Source organism: Heloderma suspectum, chromosome Z, assembly GCF_057233095.1.
Source record: "Heloderma suspectum isolate Gila_16-S chromosome Z, 16-S_ref, whole genome shotgun sequence".
In the NCBI taxonomy this organism is placed as follows: Eukaryota; Metazoa; Chordata; class Lepidosauria; order Squamata; family Helodermatidae; genus Heloderma; species Heloderma suspectum.
Genome location: NC_139476.1, coordinates 13,746,661 through 13,761,706, shown reverse-complemented (window position 1 = coordinate 13,761,706; position 15,046 = coordinate 13,746,661). Strand labels below are relative to the sequence as shown.

Below are 15,046 nucleotides of genomic sequence, written 5' to 3'. Positions count from 1 at the left end.
ATAGGAGTTGTAGTCCAAAACATCTGGAGGGAGCACCCTTATTGCATGTTTTCATGTCCTGTGTCTGGCTGAGGGTTTCTCTTTCTTTCTTTCTTTCTTTCTTTCTTTCTTTCTTTCTTTTAAACCCTTCACTTGTGGATTGTAGGAGCTGGTGAAACAGGTGCTAAGCGCCATCCGGGCCATCGCAGGCAACGACGACGTGAAAGATGCCATCGTGAACGCTGGAGGGACTGACCTCATTGTGTTGGCCATGAGCCGCCATCTTGGCAGCGCTCAGGTCAGTTGAGAGTCGACTGAGGAGGTTGGTCTTTATGCCCAGTAAAGGCAGCTCCAGTTTGAAGTGCTGCCTTTCGTGTGCCTGTGTGCATTGCTGTTCTTGGACAGGGATAGGCAGGAAGTAGATTTCCAGGTGGTTTGGGACTTCAGCTCCCAGCATTCCTGACCATTGGCCATGCCGGCAAGGGCTTCTGGGAACTGAAGTCCAAAAATCCGATGATCATCCTTCCGCCCACCTCTTCTTGGAGACTTTGCTTTTTGCCATCTCCGTCTGGTGCAAGGGCTTGTCACAGCATAGCAAGACCATTTTGTGACATCCAGAACCGTTAGGCTGAACCAGAATCAACTTCCCCATTTTTCTGTCACAGTGGGTGAACGGCTCATAATCCAATTTTGCCGCTTATTTAGTTTGAAGATTTCTATCTTGCTGCTTGTGGTGGTGGTGGTGGTGGAGACCTTCCCAGGGAGCCCTCGGGAAATTTAATCCAGATTCTGGAACGGGATGTGTGTTTTTCTCGTAACAACCAACAGAACCTAATGAGGCCCATTTGCTTTAATTTTTGTTTGTAATGAAATAAATGGCAAGAATAATGGATGGATATAAACTGTGTTGGTTCTCGTAGCCCTATTTGTACCCATCCAGGGACTGGGGAGGGGGGCTGACCTGTCCCTGGCAGCAGTCTTGGTCCTCTCTGGTCTCTTGGTGACCGCCACTTTATTTTCCCAGAATGCCCTTGAACGATGCAGCATCCAGGGCCCTGTGAGGAAAACAAATGGCAGCTGCCACTTGCTGAGAGGACTTTGGCTGTCGCTGCAACCAGCAAAAAACAGAAGTTGAGGGGGAACGGCAGTGCCAGGAGATGACAGATGTAACAAAAGGAATGAGAATTCAGTGAATGAGTAATGCAGGCATGCTGAGCTACTTTTAGCTTGAGGGATGGATTGCATTTTGGAGAAGCTCTCGGGGGCCGCATTCCAGGGGGGCAGGGACGGGGCCAAAAAATACCAGCATATTTTGGCTTAAACTCTTAAGTGTAAGAGTTAAACTTATCTCTTAGCTGAGTAGTAACAAAGCCTTGGGAGAGACATTTCAAACTATTGGAACTGGGGGGGAAATCTTCATGAAAGCCAGGAAACCCCGAAACCGTTGGTGGTCCGGGAAAGAGGGGGTAGCTGTCTAGAAGCCGGGGGCCCAGATGTGGCCTCCAGGCTTTAGGTTCTGCACCCCTGGAGAAACTAAACGAATGCAGGCTTTAGCACTGAAATCGAACAGTGTTGCGAAATGAAGGCTTCGTGTGCATGGGGAGAACTCCCGCTCATCCCTGATCGGGATTCATGCAGAGTCAGAGAAGGCACAGGTCGCGATGGGCTCGGAATAACTGCTGATAAAGCCTGGTGCTCTCCTAGAGTGTCGTGTTTTGCCACTGGGGCCGGCTTTCGCGAACTGCTTCCCCATGGGCACCCCTTCCTCCTGCCCCCCAGGTGTGTGAGCAGAGCTGCGCAGCTTTGTGTATGCTGGCGCTGCGCAAGCCGGAGAACTGCCGAGTCATCATGGAAGGCGGCGGGGCTTTGGCGGCCCTGCAGGCGATGAAGGCGCACCCCAAGGAAGTCGCCGTGCAGGTACTGTGGACTTTTCATTGGGAAGAAATGGAGATCTCTCCCCACCGCCTCCCCCCACCGCCTCCATCGGTATAATCACAGCTACCTCTAAATCAGAGGTGGGCAACTTCAGGAGATCCGGGGACCGTTTTTGCCCCTAGAACCAAGCCTGCCCCCCCCCCCCCCCCCGGGCTGCACCTCTCCCCTGCATTGCTGAGGAAAAAACAGCATCCGGTGCAGCTACAGAGGGCCCAAAGGGTCAAGATTAGCTTGTTTTGGGTGCACTGTAGTAGCTATAGAGTACTAAAAGGGTAAAAAAGGAGAAGCAAGTTTCAAAATGGCCACTCTGAATGCCATTTTGTTTTTTAATTTAATTTAATTTTTTTCAATTTTGGAGGGCAGTGGGGCCCACACATTGCCCACCCTTGCTGTAAATGTTTATAGACTGCTTTCCCACAAGCGCAAAAGTAGTTTAGGGTGGATAAAACTCCACTTTAAAGCAGCCAAAGGGAACCCTTAAAAGAAGTAGGTAAGAAAATATAACGGGGCTGATACGGAATGAAGGCAGTTTGCAATATTCTCTGACTTCCAGCTTGGCTCATGGCTCTTCCCCAGATATTTATTTATCTCCTTATCCCTATAATGCATTTCTCCCCGCTCTTCAGCTGAAAAACTGCCCACAGCGCCATGCGTGAGGTCAGAAACATACAATACAATCCCTGCCCCAGCTTCCCCCAACCAAATGCCTGCCAGATGTGTTGGACTGGACTGCAGCTCCCATGCTGGCTGGGGATGATGGGAGTTGAAGTCCAGCACAGGGTACCAGCTTGGGAAGGGCTCAATACATTCATCTCCAAGCCCCCCTCCCCCCACCCCCACTCGACTAGATTGGTCCATGAGATGGTCCTGGATCTACTTTATAAAATGTGAGATCTTCATCCGAGGACCTGTTGCACAGCCCATCACCAACAGAAGGTGAGGCTAGAAGGTACCTGAGACAGGGCCTTCTCTGTGGCTGCACCTCGGCTCTTGAAGGCCGATCAGGCTGACTCCACCCCTATTAAGTTTTAGATGGGCAATAAAAACTGTATTGTTTCACTAGGTCTTTGGCTTTTAAAACTGTGTTTGGTCTGTTTTTAAAGAATGTTCTGTTCATGTTTTTGTTTCAGCGTTGTGGCTTTATTGTGCCTCCATCGCCTTGAGGGCCCTGGTGGGCAGAAAAGCATTATGTGAATACTTTAAGAGCACAATCCTGTGGTCCTGCGAGAGCATCCCAGGGACCATAGGGTTTTTCGGAGTCTCCCTCCCGAGGCTGTAGGCACAGTTATGACCCTGGGAGGGGGTCTCTGTGTTCTGATCCCTGCCCGTCACAGCAGCCGCGGAAAGAACCGTGTTGGTTGCTTCCCTCCCTACCCACCGGAGCATCCCCCTTTTCCTCTCCCTGAAGCCACATGTGTGACCTTCGGGAGGGGAGCGGAGAGGCCAGAATCCACCTTTTCTTGTGACCTCTCCAGCCCTGGACCCGCTAGCGTGACTCCCCTATACGGGCTCCGAGGCCCTTCTAGTGGAAAAAATTGCAAAGGCAGATGGAGAGGTGAAAATCGCCTCCATCGCTCCTCCCGCCCTGCCAACAGCAGCCCAGCAGGGCTTAGGAATCTCGGAAGCTTCTGAGATCAGGGGCTTCTGTCTAGCAGCCAGCAGGCCGATTGGATTGCGCCCTGAATAAATGAATATTAATAAATAACGGACAGCTGAAGCATCTTGTTTTGGTGAAACAGTTTTGAAGGGGATGCTCTGCCATGACTGGATTATTGGTCCTCCTCTCTCAGCTGTTAACCTGCCATTCCAGCAGGCTGAAGTGAGGGAGACAAGAGCGGGAAGTGGGGCCATTCCTCCAACCGTGCCGAAAGGCCATTTCCCCCCTCTGCATCCCTTTTTTCTTTGTGTGTTGGGTCTTTTTAGGTTGTAGGTCTGCAGGCAGGGAGCAGTGTTGTTTTAATGACTGCATGCCAGCCGCTCTGGGAGTATGTATGTATGAGTGAATAAATAAATTATGTTTCTCTCTCGGGCTCTCTCCCACCAGAAGCAAGCTTGCATGCTGATCCGCAATCTTGTGGCCCACACCCAGGACTTCTCGCAGCCCATCCTGGAGATGGGAGCCGAGGACTTGATCACGGAGGCGCGGGCAGCCCACCGGGACTGCGACGACGTGGCCAAAGCCGCCTTGAGGGACCTCGGCTGCAAGGTGGAGCTGCGGGAACTCTGGACGGGCCAGAAGGGAGACCTGGCGCGTTGAAAACCTCAGAGCCATCATGTGGGCAGTGCCTGGCAGAATTGGGGTGGGGTGGGGGGGGAACGCTGGTTGGAATAAATCCATTGCAAGTATTTGAAAAAGAGGAGGCAGGCAAGAGTGTGTTGATGGGTGTTCTCCCAGCCTGTGTAAACGGGCACATGACTGAGTTGGCTTTGGCTGTTTAGGCCCAAACCCTCTCTGACACCGGGACTGTCTTCTCTCCCACACTCCGCTTCTGGGCCAAGTCTTCCCTTTGGGCTGTGATTCCTCGCAGGCCCTTTGAGAAGCAGCTTTTCTCTTCGCAAACACTATGGCACCATCGCTGGGGCAGGCTTTCCGGCCCGAAAGGGGGGCGAAGTGTGCCGCAAAAGCCGCACTAAAACGTGTCCCCGTTGCCATAGCCCCCATCAGAATAAGCGCGCGGGGGTGGGGGGGAGGTTGGCAGACCACCTGTCTCGCTTATATCTGCATTTTGGCCCGAGCTTGGCAGGGCGTGTGGTGGAAGGCTGTGCCACTAGGCCTCTGTTACCATGGCAACCGGTTCGCCACTGTAATGGTGTTTTCTCTCTCTTTTCTTGCACGTCTGCAATCTCTTGCCTTTGGGCCATCCCGAGCTGTTTCCTCGTGTCATCACGCTGTCATTTAAAACAAACCTGTCTGTGTCTCTTTCTGCGCCCCCGCTAACCCTTCTCTGTTGTTCTTTTTCCTCTTTGTTCTTGTGATGGGTGTCCTGTCCGCAGTTAAGTCCTTGGGGACCCACCGGTTGTGCAGCCTTGTCATGCAAGATCTGTTAATCTGGAATCAAAACATGTGATCTTGTAAAAAGTCTAGCCTCAGTTATCCACGCACTCGTAACTTCCAGGTTAGACTATTGCAATGTGCTGTACCTGGAACTGCCTTTGAAGACTGTTTGGAAAGTTGTGTGTGTGTGGGGGGTCATATTTGGCCAAAAGAGATATTGGTGAGGAAACGAGACAAGGAAGCCTCTTGGTTTGATAGGCTGAAAAACTAGGGCGCAGTCCAGAAAACCCAGAGGGTTGAGCCCTCACAAATCTTCGCTTTCTCTCTTTTGGTTTTAAATCAAGTTTCTAGCCCTCATGGATGTGAAGAGATGTTTGGGCAGGTGCGGGCAATGTTTTGCTAAAATCTCAGAAGCAAGAGGAGATTTCTGGGTGTCTTTCCTTGCTTCTCCCATATTGATTGAAACTGGCAGAAATTATGCAAAATATTGTGTGAATGAACCATGGTAATCTGTGAAGTTGCATGGTTCCCCTGATGCAGAATTTGGACTGCCGCAGCAAAGGTCATTTACGTTTTATAAGGGAGTATGGCTGGCTGCACTCATAGCCAGGCAGTCCGCTGTCGTCCCTGGCAGCTGCAAAAGCTCCCAGGTAACTCGCTCATTGCTATGAACTTTGGGACACATGCCCTTGCGGGCTACAAACTTCTTTTGCCCCATCCTGGACATACACAGCTGTCTTGTAGCCAGTCATGACTTCTTCATCCATCTAGCAGAGGATGATCTACTCTGGCCGTACCTCTCCACTGTCTTGGGTAGAGAGGTCTCTTTCCCATCTCCCGCTACCCGGCCCTCATTAAGTGAAGCTGCCGGGGATAGAACCTTCTGCATATAACACCCGCTGTGCTCTGCCACCAAGTTATGATCCTTCCCCTAAGGATCAAGTTAAGATTCTCGTCCCCATGGTTCTAAATAAAGGGCTGAGTTTAAACAGGAAGCTGCCTGGTCCAAGGTGAGACAATTCACCCATCTAGACTCGTATTATTTACTTTGATTGGCAATGGCTCCCCAGGTTTTCAGACGGGGCCTTTTCTTATCACCTACTACTTGCTCCTGTGAAGTGAGGATGCTGGGGATTGAACCTGGGACTTTCTGCCTGCAAGGTACTCTGCTACTGAGTTATGACTCTTCCCTAAAGCCAGGTAGATGAGCATTGACCGTAGGGTAGCCAGTGTTCATATTATTGCAGGCTGCCTCCAGCCATATTTCCTCCTGCCATCTCTGTCTGCAACCTCTTTTGGCCTTTTTATATATGTGCTGCTATACACCTACCCTTCACCACATGGTGAGAGAATGGTTCCAGGCCCCTGGGTCCTAGATTCCCCTACATGAGACCCCTGGGTCCTAGATTTCGTTCCTTCCCCATGTTGGTATACTGACTTATTTCCAGAGGGCTTAGCCCAGAGCTGAGCAACCCGTGGCCCTCCCCTTGTTATTGTACTCTAACTCCCATCAGTCCCAGCCAGCATGGTCAGTGGTTAGGGATGATGGGAGGTATAGTCCATCAACATCTAGGGGGCACCAGGTTAGGGAAGCCTGCCCACAAAGAGAAAACAAAAACCCTCCACAGGGGAAGATTCACAAGAGGCTGTGTGGCCGTTCCTGGGCTGTGTGAAACCAGCGGTGAAGTGACAAAAGCGATTTTGCTGCACTTGTCCATGCTAACTAGGTCCAGCCTTGGGGGGAGATCGCCTGGGAATTCTGCGAGTAGCAGACATCTGGAGGGTGTCAAGTTGGGGAAGAAAGGGTGCCTTAAATGTTGCAGCCCTAATAACATGGTGTGGGTGCCATCGTGGTGGGAAAGCAGGGTATGAATGAATAGTAGGCCTGCGACTCGATTAAAGAAAGCTGAAGGAGACGATTATATGCGTGTTTAGACAGAAAGTCCTACAACTTCCAGCGTTCCCCAGCCAGCATGGCTGGCTGCGGGTGCTGGGAATTGTAGGACTTTCCTGTCTAAATGTGCATAGGACCCTATGCCTGTGAATATTAGGGGATAAATCATATGCGTTGGAAGGGGTCTTGCAAGCCATTCTAACTTGATGCAGGAATTCAATCGATTCTAAATGAGCAAAAACAATCTACCTTAACCATGAACCTATTGGCACTGTGGGTGTGTGTGTTGTGCCATCTTAGAAGAGGCATTCCCTCCTGCGGGGCAGCAGGAGAGACAAGGGGAGCATTCTTCTTTTAAGATGGTGCTTGCCGTTAGCAGTTTTTATAAGCAGGCATATTTAAAAATGCACACCCCATGTCTTTATATTAAGAACAAAACCTCTAACCAATCAAACATGGCCCCTTTCTGGCTGATTAAAAGTTTTGGGTTTTTTTTTTAATTGATCCTTCTAAGCTAGAGTTGGTCCTACAGCTGTTGTTGGACTGCAGCCCCCATCATCCCTCACCGTTGGCCATGCAGGCTGGGGCTGATGGAGGTTGCAGTACTATATCTAGACAGCTGCATGTTCCCCTGCTACTGGTTTAAATGTTGCTGCCCTAATAACCAGCAGCAAAAAGAGTAAAATATAAAGGCAGTAGGTCGCTTGATCAACCGGCCCCCTGAACTTTGGGGGGTTGAGTCTGCCTGCAATTATTACCCAGCTAGCAATGGGGGCTTTTGGGGGCAGGAGTCAGGAGGCTGGCTATATGGTTCCTTTGGGAACCTGGTGTGACCAGGGGCATGCGGACTGTAGACCGCCTCCGCGCCTGCCCTCAGTCCCCAGTGCTGTCAAAACCACACTGGGTGGCTCTTGGATTTGGGAGCTCCTCGTGTAACCACACTCTTGGGTCCCAAAAGCCAGGAAGAGGTGGGGCATGCAGGGCAGGAAATGCCCCTTGCTTGGACCCACGGGCAGTGTGCAATGGGGGTTCCGTGGCCACCCCAGCCGCTGCCCAGCTTGCTGCCCTCTGGTAGCAATGTAGAATACACCCTGGTCCTTTGTCTTTTTGCACAAAAGAGGAAAGCGGAAGTTTTAATGGAAATAATCAGTTTCTGAAAAATACTCCGCATCTCCCTGAGGCGGGTGGCTGGCCTCATGGTGGCTCTGGGTGAACCCGATTGCTGTGCTGTGTGAGCCACAGCCGTAGCCGGCTGGCCAGCGGCCTCCTGCCTGTTTCTGTCCCGCTGCTGGTGCTGGGCTGGGGTTGCGCTGGCTTCCGGAAGATCCTCCAAACCCAGGACACGATGGAGTGGAAGCTGAGACGGGAAGGGGTGGTGCGGGGTTCAGAAGGGGGGCTGGGGGTCTCTGGGGCTAAGGCGCAGCTCTGAGCAGATGATAGCTTCCCTCGCTCCTTCGCCGGCCTGACCTGCAAGAAAACAAGAAGTCACCTTCCACCCCTGCTTTGACCAATTCTGGGGAAACTGTCACTGTAATTCTGTGAAGGAACTATGGAATCGTGAACAAAACTGCTTTTGTGCCCCAAGCTGCTAGTCCCTCTTACTTTTGGGCACTGGGGGACCAATTCTGGGACATTAGCAAGCTCTCCATAGGATGGTTGAATGCTGGTGCTGTATCCAGTTCCAAAAATTTTCAACCTGGTGTGACCAAATTACAGGGCCCACAGTGGAGCTATGCTCAATTTTCACACATGGAGTGGCTGCCATTCATTTCTGTGGGGACAACATGGGGTGGCAGGTTATACAACAGGGGTGCACAACTTTTTTGGTTCCAAGGGCCACATCGGATGCTGGCTTGCGGGGCTCAGGAGCTGCACGTGCATATACGTCTCTGTGATACTGATAGCGCTTTCCTCACTGGTGTTGGTGGCAGCACTGGGACAAATGGCAAGAAATCGGCAGTGGTGGGTTGTCCTAGGGGGTGGGGGTGTAGTTAAGGCCTCGGGAGCCAGCAGGTTGCATAACCCTGCTAAGAGGACTTCTGCCCTGAAAGGCAGCCAAGACATATTTCAAATAAATAAAACCCTGTTATACAAGGTCTGTTAATCCAGAATCAAAATATACGATCTCATAATAAGTCTGGCCTCTGTTATCCATGCTGTGGGCTCTTCCAGGTTAGACTACTGGAATAGGCCATCTGTGAAGCTAACATTGAAAACTGTTTGGAGAACGCGGATGGTGTAGCTAAACTGCTGAGACTGGGCGTTGCAGTATTATTACGCCTGTGCTGTCCTAGCTGGAGTGTGCCAGTCATTTTCCGGGTCCAATTTAAAGTCCTGGGTTTGACATTTTCAAGCCCTTTATGGCTTAGGACCAGGTATCTGAAGAATTGTCTGTTTCTGTATGTACCTACTCACACATTAAGAATTTCTGTGGGAGGCTCTTTGCCATTTGAGCTGAGGTGAGCGGCAGCCAGAGACAGGGCCTTCTAAGTGGTGGTGCCACAGTTGTGGAAGCTCTCCCCAGAGCGCCTATTACTCTCGTCCTTTTGGCATCAAGCAAAGAAAAGGCATTTTACAAAATTTCTTGTGGATTTCAGATGCAATTTTAATCCCACTGTTTTATGCTGCTTTTATAATTTGGTGGCTTTTTGCTTATTTGAATGTTTTTAATTATGTTATATGCATCTTCACAATGAGGACTAGAACACTTTTCTTAATGGATGCTGGAATCTCTTGCACACCCTATGCAGCAGGGTGACAGCTGGGGTAGCAAGGACCATTTCAACAGACTTCTCCCCGCTCTGAACTGTTTTCCTTCTCGTTAGTCAGTATAAGAACTACTATGTAACTTTAGGAATGGATTTGCATATTTTTCTCTTCTCTCCTCATCCATTTTTCCTCTTGTGTCCTGTCTTTTAGATTGTAAGCCTGTGTTTTTAATCTGCATATAGTACTCAGCAGAGTTTAGGTCAGGGATGCAGAACCTCAGGCATAGGGCCCCTTGCCTTTGGCCCCGCCCACGCCAGAATGCAGCCCCAGAGACCTCGGAAATGGAATTTGGCCCACAGGCTGAAAGTGGTTCACCCCTGCTTCAGATGCAGCATATATAGTAGTTGTATTATTAATTATTATTGTTATTAATTTAATATTTTAGTATTAATAATATTTAATTAATATTAATTTTATTATAATTATTTAATACAATAATAATTTGGCTTTAGGTTCAAAACAAACAGTCCTGTAGCACCTTCAAGGCTAAAGCTGCAATACTAAACACAATTACTAGGGAGCAGATCCTATTGGAAACAATGGAACTTACCTCTGAGTAAACCATTGCGCCGCACAACATTTATTACTGTCCCATAAACTCCTATTACCTAGACTGGGGGCAGGGAATGTGTGCGCCCCCTGGTTGTAGGTTGACTTCAACTCCCATCAGCCCCAGCCAGAATGACCACTGGTGAGGGATGATGGGAGTTGTAGTCCCACACTCCCCACTCCCAGCCTAGATCCTTCCTCAATAAATTGGGTAGGCTTTAAGGTCCCACTGGATTCAGTTGTTTTAGCGAAAAGAAAAACACCACCACCATACTGGAATTTAGCAAGACAGGTGCCATATCCGCTCCAAGGAGCAACTCGGAGAAAGGTCTATCCTGCATGGATTCCTCTAATCCTCTAGACGACATGTGAGATCCCTCTCTCAATGCTCATGAGTGCTCAGTGGAACCTCCACGTTCAAAGGCAGTCTATCTCTGAGCACTAGATGCCAAGAGGAACTATAGCGCAGTGGTAGAACTCCTGCTTTGCAAGCAGAAGGTCCCAGGTTCGATCCCCGGCATCTCCAGGTAGCGCTGGGAAAATTCCTGCCTGAAACCCTGGAGAGCTGCTGCCAACGTTGGCTGGGAGTTGTAGTCCAACACGTCTGGAGGGCACCAGGTTGGGGAAGGCTGAAATAAAACAATTGTTTCTTGAAGCTTCTGAGTTTCAGATAATGGCAGGAGCCAGGGCTCGCAAGGTAAACCCCCTAGGACTTTTTTATTTGCTGATGTCACCTGCCACAGCTGACATCACCTGCCACCCCTCTCAGACTTCCCTGTTCCCTCTGAGCTTAGCTGCAGTCCTCACAGGAGCTGGGGATGGGGGGATAGATTTCCTCAGCAACAATATTTCACTATGAGCTATCCCTGTTGTAATGCAAAGTATTTGGGGGTGGCTTGGTCTTGAATGGGCAATTCAGCCCCATTTGCTTGACAAAAGGCTTGCTCCTGGTGGGGGTGAAAACTGCTAGAATGGGTTTGTTGACATGGATCAATGAAAGGGCCTGCATTTTTTGGACTGTCCTTGGGGGCATGGCTTTGGAGACCTTCAGGATGAGTGCCTGCATTTCCACAATCTGACACTACCTTAAGGATTGGGCCCAGCACCTCTTGCAGAAGCATCTCGAGAGGGCGTGGGAATGGACTCAAGAGTCCGATGAGGAAGAGGGTGAAGCAGTGGGCAGGTTAGCAAGGATTCAGGAGACAGAGCGGAGAGACGGGGAAGAGAGGAATCTGTCCAGATCAGTTGGTTCAAAGCCAAACACAAATGTCTCCATCTGTGGGAAAACCAGATCTTATGGGGAGGGAAGAGTTGGGAGTGGCAGATGCCAAAATCAGATGTCAAGTCAAGGGAGAAGAGCGACTTCAGGAAGTAAGGCATTCTACAAAGTTGGCCCATCAAAAGAGGTCCCTAAGAGGAGACCCTCCCCAAAGGCGAGACTAGAGAAGCCGCTCAGGTTTCGTACTGTGGGCTGGCGCCGGTTTCGTTTCAACTTTCATAGCAATAGTGCATCCATCAAACAGATCTTCAGGTAGTTTATGTAGTATTGTGCAAAGCTAATTAGAGATCTTATCTCTAGGCTGCTGGAGGCTGAAGAAGTCTGTAATCTGAATGATCTGGCCACTTCACATAATAAGGACTATTTACTAAGAGATTGACTTCTTTATTTGACTGCAAACACGCTGGGCGGTTTAGCCCTCAACAACTACATCCCCGGACAGAGCTCTTTCTTATCAGAGCTCTTTTCCTATCAGAGCTTTTTCCATCAGTTGCTACCTGATCCTTCTAACTGGAGATGCCCAGGATTGAAGCTAGGACCTTCTGCATGCAAAGCACATGCTTTACCACTGAGCCACTTTACCACTGAGCCACGGTACCTACTGGACACCTTTAACATCTGCCTTCTTGGCTCAGCGGGCGTTGCACATACCTGACTGCTCTCTCCTGCTGCCTCGGTGCCGTAGCAGCACACGCTTAGCGGCCCCGTCTTCTCCTCGGGGCTCGGGGGCAGCGAACGCTGGTCGTGCAGGAGGGGCTTCAGCTCAGGCAGCGTGGCTTGGTCCTTCTCGTCCACCTGGCAACCTCTGTGCTTCCTCTTCTGGGGGGACTTCCTGGCCACACCGGCCGTGGGCGGCAGTGAGCTGTTCCGTGGCCCTGGGCCCTCTTTGCTGGGGCCTATTTTTGCGCCCGACCTGGAGGGGGAGCTCCCGGGCGTGCAGGGCTTCAGCATTCCCTCTTGCTCCCTCCGATTGCTGCCAGCCTCTGGAATGCCATCTCCATGCGGCCTCACACGTCTACTTCCCGATCCTTCCCATTTCCTCCCGCCAGAGCCGGGCCTGGCACCCCCGTGGGGTGGCCCTCGGGAGGGCTCGCGGAGGGCTACCGCTATCTTAACCTCTTTCGAGTTATTGTTGGCTTCTGCTCCTGTCTTTTCCCCGCTGGGGGCCTCCTCCTGCAGGCACCCATCACACTGGACGCTGGCATCACAGCAGCTTCCTTTGTCCCGGGGTTGGCCATCTGCACTGGTGGGCTGGTAGCGGGGGAACTCTACGTATGTTCGATAGCAGGGGAAATAGCCTGTGGAGGCACTGGATTCTTGCAAGACGGCTTCCTCGTCGCACAGATAGTAACCCTCGTGGTCCACAGGGCTGCTTTCAGGACAGTCTGGCCTGGAGATGCTGGTGGCTGGTGTGAGTTTTCCATCAGACTCAAAGCTGTCTATCAAAGATACCTGGAAGGAAGGAGAAGGAGAAGAAGAGAAGAAAGGAAGGAAGGAAGAAGAGGGAGAGAAGGAGAAGAACAAACATAAAAGAAGGCTGCAATCCAATTGTAATAAATAAATAAAATTTATATCCCACCTTTTCCCTCTTGCAAGGAACCCAAAGTAGCTTACATGGACCTCCTCCTCTCCCTTTTATCCTCACAACATTCCTGGGCAGTAGGTTAGTCGGAGAGTTAGTGACCAGCCCAAAGTCAACCAGTGAGCTTTGTGGCTGGGCAGAGACTAGAACCCGGGTCTCCCCAGTCCAGCACTAACAGCTACTCCACACCGGGCTCTCTGAAAATGTCATTAAAGAAATGCCAATTGCGGTTTGGTCACTTTTCATTGATTTATCTACCAATGGCATATGCATATGGATAAAAAAATTCTGGAACAAAAAGCATAATTTCTCTGCTTTTTAGATTGCACGCAGATGCCTTTTCTCTCTCTCAGAAGCAGCATTCCTCCTCCTGCACTTGCCAACTGCAGTTCTCCCAATCACTGGCACTGAAAACAATATAATAGTTTGACTGGTTAATAGATTAAAGGCGTAATCCAACTTCCTGGGAGTCGTAGGCCCTTTTTTCTGTCCAAGCATGCATAAGATTGTGCCCTAATCCTTCCATCCTAAAAAAGAGGGAGGAAAGTTTACTTATTTATTTCACTGACATCTCACTGTTTCTCCAAAGGGATCAGAGTGGGGTAGTGAATATAATTCTTCCTCTAGTTGATTTAGAGCAGGAGTGACTAAAAGGTAGTTCTGAATCTACCTGTAGATCTCTGGGTAGTTTGCAATAGATCAGCAAGGATTTCTGCCTCCTAGTCATTTGACAATAGCAGCAGCAATATGACTCTTCCTCCTCAACCAACGCTGCCCTAAATTACACTGATGACATGAAGAAAGGTTGGGGGAACCAAGAGTGGATTTGTGCGCAGAAGTCCTGTGAGCAGCATTCATTGCTTTTGGTACTGAAAATGAATTCCTGGGCTCTGAAAAAATTAATCTGTTGTCTGTATGAAGCTCCAACATGGAGCAGCTCAAGACAGAGCCTTAAGTAGCAAGTTGCCTGTTTTTAGGCTGGTTGGCTTTGCATCTGCACTAACGGAGGCTTTGTCTCTTAAAGGGGCCGATCCTGTTTTTCACAATTTTTGGAGACAACAACATGGGAGTGGCTGGGAATGCTAATGTCCTCATGGCCTGAGTTCTCAGAATCTAAGGACAGTAATGTGACCTCCCCTAGATGCAGGGAAGCTGACTCCTGTGGCCTTTCTGGAACTGGATCCTGGGAAGGAGGAAGCCGCATCACACTTTTCTGTGGCTGCATCATTTCCCTGATCCATGAACGCTGGAGCCTCTTCTCATGAGCACAACAGATCGGGGTCTTCTCAGGGCACGGGTTCAGGGTCCTAGTCAATGACTGAGTTCTGTAAATGAATGGTGTGTTCCTTACCTCGTTCACTCTGTGCTCCAGGTGTTCTTCTGTGTTGTCCCCGGGTGGGGGCCACAGCCCCTCCTGAGCGTCGCACACGGAATCCTTTGTGCACGTCCCTTGGCTGCTCATGTCTTCGAGCGTGCTGCCAGAGTCATTTTGGTGAGCCGCCTCCTCCTCCTCTTTCTCCTGCAGCTATGGGACAAAAAGGAAAGAAAAAGAAAAAAGGAATGTGGAGAAGATTCAAAAATAGAAGTTGTTATGACAGCTGGATCCCCCAACTTGGCGCCCTCCAGATGTTTTGGACTTCAACTCCCATCAGCCCCAGCCAGCATGGCCAATAGTCAGGAAAGTTGGGAGTTGTAGTCCCAAACATCTGGAGGTCATGACCTTTGCGAAGGCTGTGTTAAGATATCCTCAAATGGTCTCCAGCTACTTAAGAAAAACTCAGTGCCTGGATCAGACGAATGGTCCGCTTCATCCAGCATCTTGATTCCAAGAGTGGCCATTCAGATGCCCCTGGGAAGCCCTCAAGCCCTCCCCTGTTCATTGTCCCCAGCATGGAGTACACTACCCCTACGCATGGAGGTTCCATTTTGCTCTCCTAAGAAGTAAAGTCTTGCTGGATCACACCAAACGATCCATCTAAGCGAGGGGTGGGAAATCTTCCTGGCGACTAAATTTGGCTCTCCTGCGGTCCCAAACTGGCTTCCCTAGATGGCCACGCCCCTTGC

At 50.2% G+C, this 15,046-nt stretch overlaps 1 protein-coding gene across 4 annotated transcripts in view; it reads left to right on the top strand.

Annotated features, from left to right (window-relative positions):
• The window catches only part of ARMC6 (armadillo repeat containing 6), a 32,344-nt gene extending 18,324 nt beyond the window's left edge, over positions 1-14,020 (top strand). For 2 of the 4 annotated variants that reach the window (XM_084825915.1, XM_084825916.1), the window contains exons 6-8: positions 146-277; positions 1,759-1,896; positions 3,959-14,020. In XM_084825915.1, coding sequence (XP_084682041.1) covers positions 146-277; positions 1,759-1,896; positions 3,959-4,171 — 483 coding nt within the window. In that variant the 3' untranslated portion in view covers positions 4,172-14,020. Of the gene's footprint in view, positions 1-145; positions 278-1,003; positions 1,897-3,958 lie in introns of those variants that run through there. The other 2 variants (XR_014786489.1, XM_084825917.1) reach the window with 2 other exon arrangements.
• The last annotated feature ends 1,026 nt before the right edge of the window (positions 14,021-15,046 follow it).